Raw genomic sequence first — 17786 nt, forward strand, 5'->3', positions numbered from 1 at the left:
GAAATGATGATCAATGAACCAGCAGAATTCTGAGTCCATAAAGATTCTGAGAAGAAAAAGATTAAAATCCTTTATCAACATGAGACAAAGAAAAGTTCAGTTTACTAAATGCTCTATTACTTACAACTTACTACTTACAAATATCCAGATTCAAGAACGAACAAACAACCGAAAAACATGTTGTACTAGTGCAGGAAACACGAAAAACCCAAAATTTAGTTAAATGGAATCGTTCCCTGCAAAGATTTTTACATTGTTATAATTTCTATTGCTCTCTCTAAGTTTGTATTTAGGGGGGCAAAACCGCTAAAAAGCCAGCTTCTCTTTCCTCGAATGAGTATTCTATCTCTTCACTATCCTGGTGTGCGAGTGCCGGAGTTTTCAGAAAGTAGTTTTAGTTGTCTGATGATGGAATCGTCTTTGAAGGAGGCTGGAGAAGAGTGTCAGTGTGTCACTAGTGGCTATTTTATCCTTCTTAGTGACTGTTTTGTTGCTGTTCTTGTGGAATATTCTGCTCATCAGAATATTCTCCATTTGCTGTAGATGACGAGGTTGAAGATATGAGCGAGAATGGGCTTCTAGCAACAGCAGGTTCGGATTCACGACCATTAAATGAGTAATTTTTCATGGGGAGATTAGCAATGTCCAACGCTCTCTTTGCTACAAATGCAACAAAAGGAACATTACTTTGATTTGCAGCCATAAACAGTTAAACCGTGTAAAAATACAAAGAGACTGTTTCAGGATGACTCGTAATGAAAACTGAGTTGCCTACAGTCAGCTGCTCGCAATACAAGAATCATGAAAATTATAGGAGTCATTTTGTTTTATTCAATAATATTTCAAAGCCAAAGAACAAGGAGTCTCCAGCTCAGTGAAACTATATGATGCAATTTCAACATGTGAACAAAAATCAATAGATGTCCCTGTTGTTCAGGAAGTTACACCAAGAAGGAGGGCCGACAGGGCTCGACACAAGTTTTCCCATGATGAACACTATAATGTCAGAGCATGAGATAAAAATGATGCAAGGGCAGGTGTTGAAACTGTTGCAACAGCAAGAATAATATAACTGACAATGGATTATAAAAACATACCAGTTGATTGTGCTGCAGAGTCGTCATTGTTCTTGGAAGGACGGGAATTTGGTGTTCCTCTGTTAGACTGAGATGAACTCGGTCTAGGAGTCTGAAGCGTACTTCCTCCAGCAGGAGCTCTTTTATTGCCTCCTCCAATCGATATTCTAGATGATTTCTTCAGATTCTTTAGAGAGCTTGGTTTAGAACCGACAGGAGCTTCTTGTTCTGCGGTAAGTTGCCCTTGAAGTTTCTTTTGTTCCTGAATCAGTGATATTCCTTGTTAACTTCCTTCTCAGATTGACAATATAGCAAAAACAAACACGCATAACGAAAGTAGAAAAAACAAATTGAGCTTAAATCCTTTCAGTATACCCGGTGCCGTTTCTTTTCTTGGTCCTTTTCCTCTCTGACAGTGATGTACTCCTCCACCACTGAAAGCAAAGGACTCTGATAAGAGACAAACAAAATATTTAATCGCAGAGTTGAATCCTGATAGTCACTAGACAATCTGAGAGAGAACATTATTCAAAGGCAATATACTTGATACTTACACCATCATACAAGAATGTGTCCGCTCTTTCATTCTCCCAAGTTATAATTTTTGCAGTCAATGTCTCCGCCATCCCTGTGTAGCAAAATAAGCATAGTTTTAATAAACTAGCTCAACTAAAGGATTGCAGTGAAAATTTAAGGCTGTAAAACAATCATTGATTTAATTGTTACAAACATATATGGATTAGCCAGGAAAGCATATCCCTTGTACACGACGAAAGGTCGTGATTTCATACGTATGTCTGACTGTCTACAGGAAGAATTTGTACAGCTACACCCCTGTTATCTAACTAGAGGTACTTCAAATCAGAGACCTTCAACCAGCCAGCCTATCCGGCTTTATCTGGATTACCGGGGAACCAAAACTAGAATATGCCAATTTTATGTTGATACAACAAGGGAAAAAGGACTCATTATCATACACTCATACAAAATTAATCACATTGTTAAATTTTAAAAGTGTGCACAGTAGAACAGCTTTATATATTGAAGCTTTCACTCTCTTTTAGACAACCACAGCCCCAAATGTTGATACACCAATTCTATGTTGATTCCTCGAGCATGGTTTTTGCATATTAAACCTTTCACGCTAATTTAAGCTACTACTACTACCGATAATAGCTGTTCCTAACAGGTCCTAAGGCATTTTCACCATCACAAATGATGCACACTCAAAATCTCTCAATGGTACATTAGAATACTTCTTTCTGTCCCTGTGTCCCAGCAAAAAGTTTATTGCTTTTGGTTCATTTTTCACGTACGCACATGCAAGTAGACTAGGGAGTTCCACAATCATTCTCCAACCTCCGCCACATAAAATACATGAAAAGAAGACAAAAACTATTGGAGGCAACCATGGGAGTATACTATAATGCATCTCACTTATAGGGAACAAAGTAGTTTACACCTTATGCATAGTGATATGGTGCTTACCAGGAAGCTTACTAGCCAAAGTACGGGCTTTTTCTGCACGCTTGAGTATGAGATGAGAACCTTTTCCAGTATTGTAGCGGTTTTCATCCTGAAGTAGCATTTGTAATTTGTTGTAAACCAATGAAACAGGTGTAGCATTTAGTAGCATTTGTAATTTGTAAACCAATGAAACAGGTGTAGGGGCATAAGATAACATTAATCCAAGCTATACCAGATTGTATTCTTCTAGCCACTCCTCTTCCTCACGAGCAGATAACCACTTCTCAACTTTCTCCAGAATTTCCTTGCGGCTGAATGCTTCCTCTTTTACCTTGCCGATATCTGATTCAATTTGTTCGAGGACAGAAGCAGGGTCCACAGCTCCTAAAGTCAAGGATTATACATTATGGTAAGACAGGAAAGGGAGATAAACAAACAAACAGATATATATTGATGTAGAAAATGAGATACCTGATTCTATTGCCTCAATGAGGTGTTCAGTTTCGGTATCAGATTCAAGAACCATATGTGTCTTCCGACAGATTTCCTCCAGCTCTGCCCTCTTCCCGAGGACCAGTTCCTTCAACTTACTTGATTTCAGCTCTTCCAACCTGCAAACTTCAGCCTCAACCTGCAAAATAGCAATATGGCATCTGAGTTTTCGGAAAACTATAATCCTTTGTTTAAATACAAAAAGAAGATTGAAGGGGAGCAGAGGGAGAATAGAGAAATCGGAGTTTTCCTCTAAATATTTCCTATGTTGAAGGGATATCTTTTTAGTTCCCCCTTCAGATCCCTCTGATCCAACTTGCTAACTAAATAAGGGTATCTGCCCCTTTCCCTCCAAATCCCCCCATCCAAACAAAGGGTACAGTTTTTAAAACAAGAACATCGAGACACTATCTCTGCAGCATACGTGTTTAATGAAGTCTTCTGAGAGCATGTTGGCTCCTGTTATCTCATCTTCTGATGCAGCAATATTACAAGTGACATTTTGAAATGCATGTTGCTCCTCAACTGGGGTATCCATTAGATTCCAAAGCTCCAATAGCATGGTTGCAAGATCTTGGAGCTGTATTATTGTAGCGGGGAGTGAAAAAAACAAGCAAATAAGATCCTGAAGAATAAAACATGAGAACAATTACAAGAAATTGTTTGGAAGAGAAGCGTTATATGTACCCTTTGCATCCTTTGGAGTTTTTGCTCCCGCAACCTCACAATGGCACACTCAAGTTGCTGAAGTGTTTCAGTACTTATATTACGTGTTTCTTCTGCATCAGCTAAGCTGGGATGCAGTTCTCCTATTGTTTCCTTGAAGTCAAATCCAAGGACAGAGCACAAAGAGCTCAAACCACTTAAATGTTCAATTACCCGCCTAACACGATTTCTCTGCAAATTAAAGGTTGCGATCATAAGTTTTGCAGAAACTGTTTCCTAGACAAATTACCAAGCACACCAACAAGACCAAAAGGCGAGGGAACAATTAATCAGTTCAAACGCACCTTTTCCTCTTGTACGGACTGTAACTGTGTTTGCAATTCTTCAAGCTTTCTTAGTGAAAGTTCATTTTCATTTACATCTGCCTTGGATAAATCGACACCTTCTGATCCATATAATTCAGTTGATAACTTCTGAATTTGTCCAATGACCTCAAGAAATTGTTTTTTCCTATCTATTTTTCGATTTCGCATATGTTCTAGCTGTGGAGTAATGACACTAAGCTCCTCCTTTAAGCTACCAGCCTTTTGGTCACCCTGAAATGGCAAGCACAAACGAGTAATTTCATTCTCATCTCAGTAGTAGCTACCATGAATCCCATCAAAATCTTATGAATCTAAACTTGTAGTTAACATACCAAACTTCTTGGCAACATTCTAAAAAGTTTCTAAAGCTCCTAGCAAGGTTGCAAACACGTACCACACGCTTACCTGCCGAAAATGTACTGGCAGCTCTCCAATGGCAGAACAAATGGCTGCGAGCTCTGCCTCTGAATCAGCAATAGCCTGTCGTATCTGAGCTCTACAACGGTTAGCTTGATCAACTTTCCTCCTGTATACATCTAGGCACTCTTGTTCAAGCTCAACTAGCTGCTTATCCCTAGTGGCTTCAGATTCGCCAACATCATCCCATATTACCTTATAGGCCCGTATACAAAAGGAACAAGATCAATCTCCAATGAGAAAAATAATAATGTAGATACATATAAGCTGACACTATACCTGAAGTTCACATAGTAGAGATTCACAAGTAGATTCTATTTGTTGAAGAGGATTCTTTCGAATATTAGCCATCTTTAAATGCTACTTTAACCACAACCAGCTATCATCAATCTACAGTAGGATTGCAAGTAATAATTAGCAAAACTGAACATAAACAAAATGATAAATTCCCGCTTTGTTTACTTGGATAATTAAAACATACATATTGACGACTAAAGAACAACACAGTGAATTTAACTGCTCATACTTATTAACCTGGTAGAAAAACAATCCAATTTCCATGAAAAGTTGATGAAACGCGTTAAGCCACTAAACAATAGTGAAATCACCAAAAAAATTTACCAACAATTCGCACTACGACTGCAGATAGTGAATCAATTATAAGTTATAACACTCCGTCTGTCCCAATCATCTGTTTACTTTTTATATTCTTTGTGAGAGGTATTTTAATTAAAGGTAAACAAATGATTGGGGAATGACCTAAATTTTGTTCTGCGTACACCCAATTATAACAGCAATTGCTTAGCTATGCCTAATACTATAAATCAAGTTACTTACCATCTTATAACCCTAAACCCCTAAACACGACATACGAAAACTTAGACGAATGGCATTGTTGCAGATCTTACATTACACATAAGGACGCACCAATGACCTTAAAAATACAAATTGTGTGTCACGTCACGTGTAAGACCGTCTAACACAAGAATTCATTATCAATCGGCGTAAAAATACTCACAACTCTTAATGACATTGAGCAACGCATTAAAATTTCCAAGAAACACAATTCCATCAACAATTATGCCTACAGGCTACATGTAGAAAAGAACAATCCAACAACAAAATCAAATTACCAAAACAAGAAAATTGAAGATATAACAAAACATATCTAATAAATCACAATAATCAAACCTAATTTCCGATAATGTTTCGAATAGCTACGCCAAGAAATCGCGATGTTACGGAAAATCCCTAATTATAAAATATGAGGAATTAGGGTTTCTGCGATTCGAAAATAGCTGAATTGAACTAATTAATTAATGGTTTAGTCGAAAATCGACATCAATAACGGTTGGGGAAAGGAATTAAAGTAAAAATAGCAATCGATGATGAAAAAGCAGAAAGCGAATGAATATGTTACCTTGAAAATTAAGAAATAATGTTGCCGAAAATCGGATGATGATGATGATGATGATGGTGATGGAGGTCCAGAAATGATGAATGATGATGATGATGATGAAAGAAGAGAGAGAAGGTGGTTAGGAGAAAGTCGACCGTTAAAGGTGTGAGGAAGAGCCTCAGGTTGTTAGGAGTATAACAGAAATACGAGGGAAACGCTATTTTATTCTTATTATTGGGTATTTTCTTACTCATAAAAAATAAAAATATTAAGGTGTTCAAATATTTTTTATAGATTGACTAGATGCACTCGAAATCGACATTTTTACCTATAAATAAATATTGAATGTTGGGAGGACTATTACTTTCTTTATTTCATTTATATTGGCCATGTTTGGTAAATAACATATTGACCAAATTTCAGCATATTAGAGTGATTTAACATGTTTGACTTACAAATATGTTATTTAGAGCGTTTGGTTAATGACATATTGAAATAACATATTGGGGGTCCAATATGCTATTTTGCAATATGCTGCACCTACCAGCATATTGGGTTAGCGGATTAGAAAGAAAAAAAATTGTCTTCTTTACCCCTTAAAAAATACTAACTTTCCTTTTATATATTTAATAAATAATTTATCATATCCTTATTTGTCATTTTACAAAGCATGTAAACAATCTGCTAATCTAAAATCGGCAATTACCAAACACCTCTAAAACAATTCTGCTAAATAAATCTCTAGTCAAACTTGTTAAATCATTCTGCTAGTCAAATCTGCTTTCTAAATCTGCTTCTGCTAATATTAATCCGTTGTTTACCAAACAGGGTCATTGTCTCATTTGAATTGAGTAGTTAATATCGACTATTTTTTTTTCTCGCAATATATAAGGCTATACCTACTATTTTATAAAAATAATTATTTAAATAGATGAAATGTGAAGAATTTAACTATGTAATTTTACGTATATTTAGAGAGACTACTAATGATCAAAATTTAGAGAGTAAATAAGTCCAGATTAACTTGTTTGTATACTTGATTTTAGATTAGAATTTGGCCCAGCAATAGCAATAGGGGTTCTTATTTTTGAGGTTATCAATAAGAACCCAAAATAAAAAGTTCTTCTATTGCAACTATAAGGTTGTTCTTAATTTTAAGAATTAAGTTCTAAAATAAGAACTTGGTTGTTTATACATGGAAATTTGAGAACCAAACATGACTTTGAAAATTGTGAATACCAATTACATATTTAATGAAATGTGACATGACAAGATAAGAACTTTATGTAGAGTTCTTCTATTGCTATTGCTCTAAGAGATTGTGATACAGTCATACACTCCCAGTTTTGTGACAAATTAAAGTTTGTGCTATTCTTCACAAGTGTTAAAGTCTTGGTATGGAAAAGGTCATAAATGTTAAGGATCACCTAAATCCGAACAAAAACCCAGTTAACCCGTTTCCAAGATTTATACATGCATGTCCTAGTACACGCATCACAGTAGAAGTAATAAAGATCTGGCCTTGCTAAAAAGGAGGAGTTCGGATTCACCCATACAAAACATGAATTATTAATTACTACTCTCTCCTTTCAACACATTTGTTATTTGTTAATCATTATTATTTTTTTGAGGTATTTTAATCAAAAGTTAAACAAATAATTGAGGTGGTGAGGCGAACCACTAAATCAGTAATAAGACTTCGTAATTCTTGACTCTTTTGATACTCTTTGAAAGACTTACCAACTACAGTACTCTTTGCTACATCCCCGCTGTTTTAACTGTTTCTTCTTACAGTAAACTTCAAGAACAAGACTTTAAAGTCATAATCGTAATATATTAGGAATTCAAGGATGAAGGATTGTAACAAATAATTACAATTACTATAAAATTACTGCTGAAACATTAAAAAAAAACCTGAATTAATAATATCCTAATTGGAGTAAGACGATATTAACCACTAATCACAATCGGTAATGAAGCTTATCAGCCTTGCATTCGGCCGCAGAAAACAAAGTCTTGGACAAAGACTCAAGTTCGAGTCCCTTGAAATCAAACGGACAAGAATGCAACTCTGGGTACCTGTGGGATCCACAGTACACCTCCCCACACTTGCACTCAAAACCCGTCAGCCCAACCCGTTTCTTGCAACAACCACACCTCTTCTTCATTGTCTTGCCCTCATTAGCAACCTTAGTTTCCACGTCGTCTTTGTTGTTGTTGCTACGAATAATAGTAGTAGTATTAGTACGAGTTTGTTGTTGTTGTAGGGGTGTTTGCTTGAGCGAATCTCGGAAACACTTAGAACAAAGATTGTTTTGGGTTGGATTCCCAAAGAATCCGCATCCGGTTGCACATAGAGGTGGATCGTTCATGTTACTCATCTTCTCCTTTGTTTAATTAATTAAATCGCTTGAAAAATACAATATATGATGATCGACAGCGTACGCTTTGTTATGTGTAGATAATTTTGGTGTGAGACGTGCTGTGTATATATATAGAGGTGAACTTTTTTTCTTGGAATACAAGTTAGTTTCCTAATTCAATCATGCCTAGCAAAAATAGGTGATTTACGCTATACTAGAAGTTTCTTAGCTGAAAGCTAAAATTATATTGATGAGGTAAAAATGTATTTATACAAGTATAAGAGTAGATCTAAGTTGAGGTAATTGCTAAAACTATAGAGATTTACAAGAGATATTATATCCTAATAAACTAGGTATAAGAGATAATAATAGTGTGAACAAGATATAACAAATTAGGAAAAAGAAAGTACAAGACGTAATCCTATTATGAATTCGAATATCTTCTCAAATATTAGAACTTTCATAGCTGGGCGCTAGGTAGCACCAAAACGGACACGGACACGGACACCGACACGACACGGACACGGCATCTCATGAAATTTATGACACGGGACACGTCATTTAAATTTAATAAAATGTATATTTTATAGTTATTTATGTGCGATTTTATTTTTGAAAAAGTATTTGAATATTAAATTTAAATAAGTGAAGTTAAAACTTGACGTTAATTATAACTCATTCTCATTTCCAAAACCAAAAACCAACTTATAATCAATCTATTTCGACATCTCATTACAAGTCTAAGAGCATGTACAATAGAGAGGATTTACCCTCCTCTTAGCATTCTCTCTCATCTAAGAGGAGGTCCTCTCTATTGTGGAATAAGTATGGAGTATCCTCTTAGCAAGAGGATGAAGAGGACTTCCTCTAGTTTTAGAGGAAGGAGTACATTGGCCCTTGTGCCCTTCAACCAATCAATTATACTCCCTCCACTTACCTATGTTCACCCCATTTCCCCCTTTTGGCAAATTACCTATCTTCACCTCATTTCTATTATTTCCTTTATTAGTAAAGTAAATGACTAAAGTGTCCTTGTCCTACTTATGATATTACAAAATGTGCCATTGCTTTATGGGCCTAATTTTCTGATTAATACACTAACCCATTAAGACTAACCCAACCCAATTCTAATTAGCCTAATGACTCCCTCCATATTACCCAACCCATTACCCCAACCCATTACAAATTTCCCTCGTCAAAAACCCTACATCCCCATCTCTAGAATCTTCCGCCATTCTTCTCCTGCCTCACTAAAAAAAACCCTAACTCTCCCTATTCTCTCTCTTTGCCATTATTCAGATCTGGTTTTCTCACTAAAAAACCCTTACTCTCCCTGCTGCCTCTTCTTCTTTTCTCATTCCCTCACTTCCTCTCCTACTGTATTCTCTTTTTCCTTTATTAATGTCGAAAAAAAATCCTCTTTTACATTATTCTGATCTTCATGGCTACATTGTTCAAGATACGGAGGATGGGTTTGACGGTTGTGATGTTGATCCTTCTGCGTTGTTCAAGATCGAATATAATGAAGTACTTAATCAATCGTTTTGTCTGACATATTCACTACATAAGAACAAGGTTAGGTGACATCCTTTATAATGTTGTGTTTATATTTTTCATTGATTGATTCTGGGAGCATATTCATAGATCGTTTTCATTGATTGTTTCTGGGAGTATTTTCATACTCTTTATAATGTTCTGATTATATTTTTTGTTACATGCAAAGGAGAAAAAGAGAAAGAAGGAAGATGCAGAGGAACACCAGAAGGAAGTGAAGCAGAAAGTGGCTTTGAAGGAGGAAAAAGAGATCGGTGAAGGGGCTTTGGAGGAAGGGAGTCCGGTTGAAGAGAGGGAGTTTGAAGATCCGGGTCAAAACTCCCAAGATCCGGGTGATTTAGGGAGTTTTGTGGATACTGTTCTTGAACACGATGATTTTGTTGATGAGCCTGATTCACCTTGTACAAAGTACATGAATGCTTATCTGAAAAGAATGTTTAAGTTATAAACACTCATCTAAAAGGGATGATTTAAGGCAAGAGGCACACTTATTGCATCTAAGTTTGCTTATTTGCCATTTACATGTAAATGAGTAAGACATTCCCTAACTATTGCTTCATCTGCAACTAAATTTCTTGGTAAAGTTCCTGCCAACCTTTGTGCTTTTTTCTTCAGATGTGGTACCTTATAGTTATTGTGCCCTTTTAGCTTAATTATCTCCAACATACATGCTTGTAGACTAAGCCAAACATCACTTAAGCATTGTGCTGGTTCTTCATCCCAAGCGTCCAACACATTGGACACCAACTTATCAACTGTGCTTGCTCTCTTTTTTGTTTGCAATGACCGTATTGAGTTAAAAACCCAAGTCTAACACATTGAGATCCGGGTGAATTTGGTGGTTGTTGTGTCAAACTAATGTTGAAACCATTTGAGTTAGCTGCCATTAGAAAGTCAATGTCATTACCCTTTATATGTGGCTTTGCATTATCCTGCTGGATGATGATTTCCTTGTTCATTGATGCTGGCCATTTATTGTGAATGGCTGGGATCACCTTATTTATTAGCATATCCTTAGTCACTTGTTTGTTTATTGAAGCCACTGATTTGGTTTCAAGAGTTCCAAACAGTCTGTTTTTTTGAATTCCTTTTATTTGGATCTTGGAAGGTAAATGGAAATATCCCTATTTTTCCATCAAACAAAAGGTTACCATCTCCATCATAAATGGGTCTTGAAACGGCAGCCATAAACATGACTTTAGTGATGAAACTTTTGCTTTGACAATGTCTATAAGGATCAATTTCTTCACTCAATAGAAAAAACTTAGCTCCATCTTGTGTGATATAGAACCATTTCTCATCAATATGGACTATATTTCTCATGTCCTTAAACTTCAAAGAGTTTGATATCCTATCATAACTCAACTTTGAAAGTGAAAATATTAACTTGTTGAACATGTTCTCATCAGTCAGACTTGAGTGCAATGCTGATGTGTGGCTTCGAAGTTTGCCTTGTTTAACCCAATTGAATATTGTTGTTGCTGAGACACCAATAGCTTCACCAAATGCATGCAGTGATCCCCTTTCTCCCATTGGTGTAGCTAATATTCTGTCTATTGGTACTTCAAGTGTTTCCCTCCCTTTTTTACCTTTAATTCTGGAATTCAGCTGCAAAGCTTCACCATCTTCTCTTTGACGTTTAGCAACCCTCCATACTTCAAAGATAGTTTTCCTGTCTACACTATATTTTGCTGCAAGAACGTTCATTGAGCCTCTTATTGGTTTGCCATCCTTGCTATTCTCGAATAAATAGCATCCTATTCTATGTCTATCATCATTTGATAGATTTGGGCCACGCATTTTTTGATTAATGTTGGTAAGTTTTTTTTCTATTTTAAGCTTTATTTTTGCCGCTGATATTTTATCATTGAACTTGTGACTAACAAATTTTTGAAGTGCAGATTATGGCAGAGAAGAAGAAGAAGATGGAAGAGAAGAAGAAGAAGAAGAATATGTAAGAGAAAAAGAAGAAGAATATGTAAGAGAAGAAGAATATGGAAGAGAAGTTGTATAAATATGTAGGCTAGGTTAGTTTTTGGAAGAGATGTACTGTAATATGCTTCACTGGAAGTTTATGTAATCAGACATTTAGGAACCCAAGGTTTTTGGGGGGAAACATTTATGACAATTTAAATTTCCCACTCCTTGTATTTTGGAGGGAAATGAAATAATTGAAGTGTTGTTAATTAACTTAACCTTGTATTAAGCCTTTCAGTTTAGAAGCTAACATCAAGCCCCACTTGCATGCTATTGAATACTCCCTCCATTCAACTCCACACTAACACTATACCATTTTCATCCATTCAAATCCACACTACCACTTTCCTTATTTGGCAAATAATATCCCCATTTTATCCTAATTAAAACTCAATATTTACAAAAAATGCCATTGTTGGCCCACATTAATTTTCCATCAAAACCTACCCTAACCCAATCCAACCCACTAATAATTCCCCTAACCCAATCCAACCCACTAATTACTCCCTCCAAAAAAATCTGAGGCCCACCCCCATATACCCAAAACCGTTCAAAAAATCCTAGAACTACCCACATTTACTCTATCCCCTCAACTACCCATTCCTATTTACTCCCCTCTTCCAGATCCTTCCCCATTAACCCTAACTCTCCCTCAATCCTCTCCCTCTCTAAATTTTCCCCATACACGCCGCCTCCTCCTTTTTCTCTCTAAATTTTCAGATCTGAGTTTCAACTTATACAAATCTCTTCTTATCAGTAATTATTCTCAAATCTTCATCTTTTTTCATGATGAAAAAGCCACATGCAAATTGTTCCAAAGAGTGCTTGCAATGCGTTCTTGATTGGTACAGTTTTGGTTCATCAGATGATGAATTTGATGAATCGAAATCAGTCCTTAACTCACCTAATCCTAACCATAATGAGTCACCTCCTCCTAATTCACCTCCTCCTACAACTTGTGTCCCTGATTCTTTGAGTCCGGATGATTTAGGGACTCAAGTTGGGGAAACTGAGTTTGACGATCTTGGTTTCTGTGTTCCTTATACGTTTCGCCATGAAGAGAAACGTGAGATTGAGGTCGGTGCTGTTGTTGATGATGTTCGTAGATCTCCTGTTGATGATGTTCGGCTATCTCCTCCGAGATCGCCTCTGAAACTTGTAATGGAGCCGAAATCACCAGCCTCAATTAAATATGATGCCATGGTCACAAGATACACTGAGCATATGAAGAATAAGAGGGTAAAGGTCGAAGAGACCGTCGACGTTCCTACTGTGGACGTTCCTGTCAGATTTGTTGAGTCAGTTGCCTTCAAAAACTATGAGAGGAGAATGATTGCAAAATATTCTTCGAAGCCAAAATAGGGAGGTACTTGTCCCATTCTCTTATATTTGATTTTTTTTTCGTTCATCTATTTTACTGCTGGTGCTGTGCTGTTAGGAATATGTTAGGAGTGATGAATTTTGTTTCAACTGGTTTGAATTTTGCATGTATGTTAAAGTTCCTGTATTTTTCATTTTCAACCTTCATTTGTATTTATTCTGTTTGTTAAAGTACAGACTGTCACCCAACACATCTAAACAAATCCGAAAACGCCTTAATTATAAACATTTCTCTCATTTCATTTGTTTACTTAAACATAAATTATTGTGTTTTACAGTATTATTATCATTATTTTAATTTTTTGATCACATCTCATTAACATAAAGAGAGGGAGACGAAGAAGCAGAGGTGTGTATGATATGTACCCATCTCATTTGCTCAAATTTCTTACAATTTGAGCAATTACCCACTTTAGATCTCCCAAAAATACCCCTCCCCACAAAATTTGATCACATTTTAGAGTTTTGAGTTTTGGGTAGCTTCAATGGAGGCTACTGGTGGAATTGTTGCTGGAACTTACCAAAGAAAAGAGCTTGTTAGGATTCGTCTGTTTTTCTTTCATTTTCGACTGGTTTGAGTTTTTCTTTCATTTCCCTACGTTGCCTGTTTCTAGCTGTTGATTTCTGACTGTTGATTTCTGATGTTCAGTTGCCTGTTTCTACCTCAGTGAAGTCCTCCATTATGGACTGAGAGTTGGCTCAATGATATAAATACCTTACTGGTTTGAGAGCTAAAAAAATTTGAAACACTTGTTAATCCTAACTGGCCATAATTTGAAGTAGTAAAGCCACCACATGGTCTACCATTGAATGAGTGTGTGTGCTTGTCCATTTAAATTGCAGTAATAGCTCCATGATATCACCACCTTAATGGTTTGAGAGCACTGTCTGTTGTTGCCTGGTTGATTACTGTTTTTTTGTGGACATAGCATGGTCTACCTTCTATGGGTGTGTGTGTTGGAGGCATTACCACTTAACATAATTCAATGATGAGGCCTATTAGGCCTGAGAGTTATGTGGCTCAGTGATGATGAAACCTTAATGGTTTGAGAGCACTTTAGATTTTATGCATTGACAGTACCATAGTGGCCATTTTGTTGAAATTTTTAAGCCACCACATGGTCTATAAATGAATGTCTGACTGTGTGTTAAACATGATCAACCTTCATTTGTGTGTGTAGGAAGGCTTAAGACTTGACACAACTCAATGATGAGGCCAATTAGGCCTGAGAGTTGATGTTTAATTTAGCTTAAAACTGAAGTTAACTTAAAGCTTTGAACTAAACATTGCATTCTTCACATACATTTCAAAAGTTTCATTGCATTAGAACGTCTTGCATTACATTGTACATAATTTGATTACATCTTAAACATATCTTAATATAGAAATGTTTATATTGTAAACAAATGTCATAAAAATTGGACATCCTAATTCATTACTTAGATATTCTAAACAACTATTCACATAACATTGTTTGACCTAATTCATTCCTAATTCACCCATCAAGTACTCTAGGCCTTCTGTTTGACCTATCTCTTGTAAAAACCCAATACTTTCCCTGACCAGTTCTTCGTTAACCTCCAAATTTCTTGGTAATATACCAAGGGCAGCAAGATGATCCTTACCCATGTGGGGAATTGCAAAGTCATTATGACCTTTAGCTTTCATTATGGCAACCATTACTGACTGAAGTGTTAGGAAAACCTTGTTGAGTTTGTAATGATCATAATCAACATATGCTTGCATGACTGAATTGACTAACTCATCAACTGATTTGGCTGCTTCTTTGGAGTGTAAGGATTGTAATGCTCTAAAATAACCAAGATCATTAACATTTAAATCTGGTGAGTTAGGAGGTTGAAAAATTAGCTGAATATTGAAACCTTCTGAATTTGCAACTGCCATGAATTCTGGGTCATTGTTCTTGATGTGAGGCCTTGCATTATCTTGTTGAATGTAAATGTTTTTACTTGCTCCTTCAGGCCACTTTGTCTTGATAGCTGGTATGACTTGTTCTATGATGCATTCTCTTGTTACTTGTTTTGTAATAGAGTCAATAGGCTTTGTCTCCATTGTACCCCTTGGCCTGTTTATACTTGACCTTGCTGCTGGTTGCTGTTTTGTGAAAGGGAACATTCCAATTTTCCCATCAAATAACAACTCCCCATCCTCTGAATAAATAGGTCTACATACTGCACACATAAACATAACTTTGGTTATATACCTCTTGGATTGACAACTCCTATGTGGTAGCTCTTCCCCGTCAACCACATAAAATTTGTGACCATCATAAGAAATGTAAAACCACTTCTCATCCATGTGGATTATATGGCTCATTTCTAGAAATTTTATTTTTGTGATTGGCATTGCATTAAGATCTACAAAATCTGCTGCAACATGTTCAACTATTAAGCACTTCAAAGCATGTTTTAGCCTTTGGTACTTGTTTGCATCCGTGAGGTGAGGATGGAGTGGGCTTGAATGTGCTTTTAATAAACCTTGGCATACCCAAGAGTGGACTGTCCCAATACTTACTCCAGTATTTTGTGAGACTCTTTCCATAGTGTCTCTTTGACCCCATTCCAATGTTTTTATACGTTCAACATCAGGTAGTAGTCTTTTCCTATTCTTGTTACCCATTCTTTTGCTCTTGACATCTAATGCTTGACCCACTTCCCTTGTTACTTTTGCAAGTTTCCAAATGTTTGAGATAGTTTTGTCCTTCACACCAAACCTGAGAGCAGCTGCCTTCATATCACCACGGGTGAGCTTCCCTTGTTTCGATTGCTGAAGCAAATAGATTGCCACTTCATGCCTGGAATCTTCAGAGAGGCATTTGGCACCCATTGATTGAAGATTGTGTAATTTTTAGCTTTTGGTTTTGTAATTTATGGTTGAGAAGGACTGTAATTTTTATGGAGAACTTTTTTTTTTCAGACTGTATTTGCTTCTCTAACAGAGAAGTTGTAAAAATTTGTGGTGTAAATATTTGTGGTGTAAGCAGTTTCAGTACTTAACTAAGACAGGTTTATCCATATGCAAATTGTGAGTTGATGTTTTTTGGGGGGAAACTGAAAAAATCAGCTCATTTGGTGGGCTTTTTAAACACTTGTAATTTTTGGTGGGAAGTTTAATCCCTAATTGTATTGGTAATCCAATCTACTTTTCAACTAATAAAGCAGATTTTTGATAAACCTATTGTACTTTTATTCATTGTTTATTTCTTTCTTAAAACTTGTGCAAATTAGATAGTGTTAGTGTGGAGTTGAATGGAGGGAGTACTTTTTCATTGTTTATTGAAGACCCTTAATCCTTGTGCAATATCAAATGGGGTGAACATAGATAAGTGGAGGGAGTATCTAATTTCTTATATTTTTTCTTAATATTGAAGGTTTATGTGTAATGGTTAATTTAAGAGGAAGAATGAGACTTCCTCTCTATTGTAGAAAAATATAGGAGAAAAATAGAGGAAGATGATGTAAATGTTGAAAAATGAGATGGATAAAAAGTAATTGAGGTGTCAAAAAAATAGAGGGGAAAAACAAAAATAAGAGGCCTCTCTATAGTACATGCTCTAAAGAACATCATTTACCGCTAAGTCAACTTATTTCCCCACCAAATTCAACCATATAACAATTCACGCCATTTACCTAAAATTCAACTTGATTCCGTTTGAAGGTGTGTCCAAATACCATGGACACGGCTCAAAATATCGTGGATACGTGTCGGGCACGTGCCCAAATAAAAGATGAAAGTTAGACACGGCTTTACAAGTGTCCGACACGTTTTGACGTGTGTTCGACGAGTGTCGTGTCCGACACGGAAACGCCGATTAAGAGGAGTGTCTATGCAACCTAAGCTGGGCGTAATGTTTTGATGTTATTAATTACTTTTCTTCATATATATATATATATATATTTTTTTTTTCACATTTGTATTGCATGAGTCTAAATTAGTTATTTAATATTATCCCTCCATCTTTGTAGCAAAAAAAAAATATTTTTCATCCATCTCATTTTTATTGTCCCATTTTCCTCTTAAATTTATCCCACTATTATTATCTTGTTTTTTATTTTGGTAAGGAAAAGTTGTAAATCGTCAATATTGCTTCTAGATAATTATTTAGCTACCAGCCTAGTACCATCTTCATCCCAGTAAATATTGTTCTCACTCCCTTTAATTTATGAGATACTCCGTATATATGATTGGTATTTCATCATCTTTTCTTAAATCATCTAAAAATGGAGAGGGGATAATAAAAATAGCAGTTCGTTTTTCTTAAGACCATTGCTTTTGGTCTGAAATAAGACGGGTAACATGTCATCATTTTACAATAAAATGTTGTTATTTTCTGATAACATGTTACCATTATTGTTCACATCATTTTCAGGGTAAAAAATGACACCTCTAGTCATAACATTTTGTGAATTAATTGGTTACATTTTCTTAAAAAATGGCAATATTTTATTCGTCTGACAAATAAGACCAAAAGTGTCCGTCTGAAACAAGAATTTGTGTAAAAATAGGATGAAGGAAGTATTATTTGTTTTGGGTGATTCCGAGATTCGATATCATCTGGTGGTGCTATATCATTATCAAATAATAAAACGGATTAAATATCATCCCACG

General features: G+C 35.9%; 4 protein-coding genes across 5 annotated transcripts; all 4 read right to left on the reverse strand.

Moving 5' to 3' along the window:
• Positions 1-81: 81 nt before the first annotated feature.
• Positions 82-6186, reverse strand: LOC141656562 (65-kDa microtubule-associated protein 3-like). Of its 2 annotated transcripts, none has more exons than XM_074463504.1 (13): positions 5904-6186; positions 4763-4873; positions 4472-4678; positions 4046-4297; positions 3723-3932; positions 3460-3615; positions 3015-3174; positions 2776-2927; positions 2565-2652; positions 1631-1704; positions 1452-1526; positions 1098-1338; positions 82-660 (listed from the first exon to the last, which is right to left on the reverse strand). In XM_074463504.1, exons 2-13 carry the CDS (start codon positions 4832-4834, stop codon positions 476-478), a joined length of 1872 nt encoding a protein of 623 aa, XP_074319605.1. In that variant the 5' UTR covers positions 4835-4873; positions 5904-6186; the 3' UTR covers positions 82-475. The 2 variants fall into 2 exon arrangements, with proteins under 2 accessions (XP_074319605.1, XP_074319606.1); XM_074463505.1 differs by lacking the exon at positions 5904-6186 and adding an exon at positions 4965-5017.
• Positions 6187-7843: 1657 nt separating this feature from the next.
• Positions 7844-8263, reverse strand: LOC141654738 (putative zinc finger A20 and AN1 domain-containing stress-associated protein 8). Its single transcript, XM_074461855.1, has one exon. The coding sequence runs from the start codon at positions 8261-8263 to the stop codon at positions 7844-7846; it is 420 nt and encodes a 139-aa protein (XP_074317956.1).
• Positions 8264-10852: 2589 nt separating this feature from the next.
• Positions 10853-11599, reverse strand: LOC141654739 (uncharacterized). The gene has a single exon (XM_074461856.1). The coding sequence runs from the start codon at positions 11597-11599 to the stop codon at positions 10853-10855; it is 747 nt and encodes a 248-aa protein (XP_074317957.1).
• A 3037-nt stretch (positions 11600-14636) lies between these two features.
• Positions 14637-16004, reverse strand: LOC141654740 (uncharacterized). The gene has a single exon (XM_074461857.1). The coding sequence runs from the start codon at positions 16002-16004 to the stop codon at positions 14637-14639; it is 1368 nt and encodes a 455-aa protein (XP_074317958.1).
• Between the last annotated feature and the right edge of the window lie 1782 nt (positions 16005-17786).

This window comes from Silene latifolia, chromosome 5, assembly GCF_048544455.1.
Source record: "Silene latifolia isolate original U9 population chromosome 5, ASM4854445v1, whole genome shotgun sequence".
Taxonomy (NCBI): Eukaryota; Viridiplantae; Streptophyta; class Magnoliopsida; order Caryophyllales; family Caryophyllaceae; genus Silene; species Silene latifolia.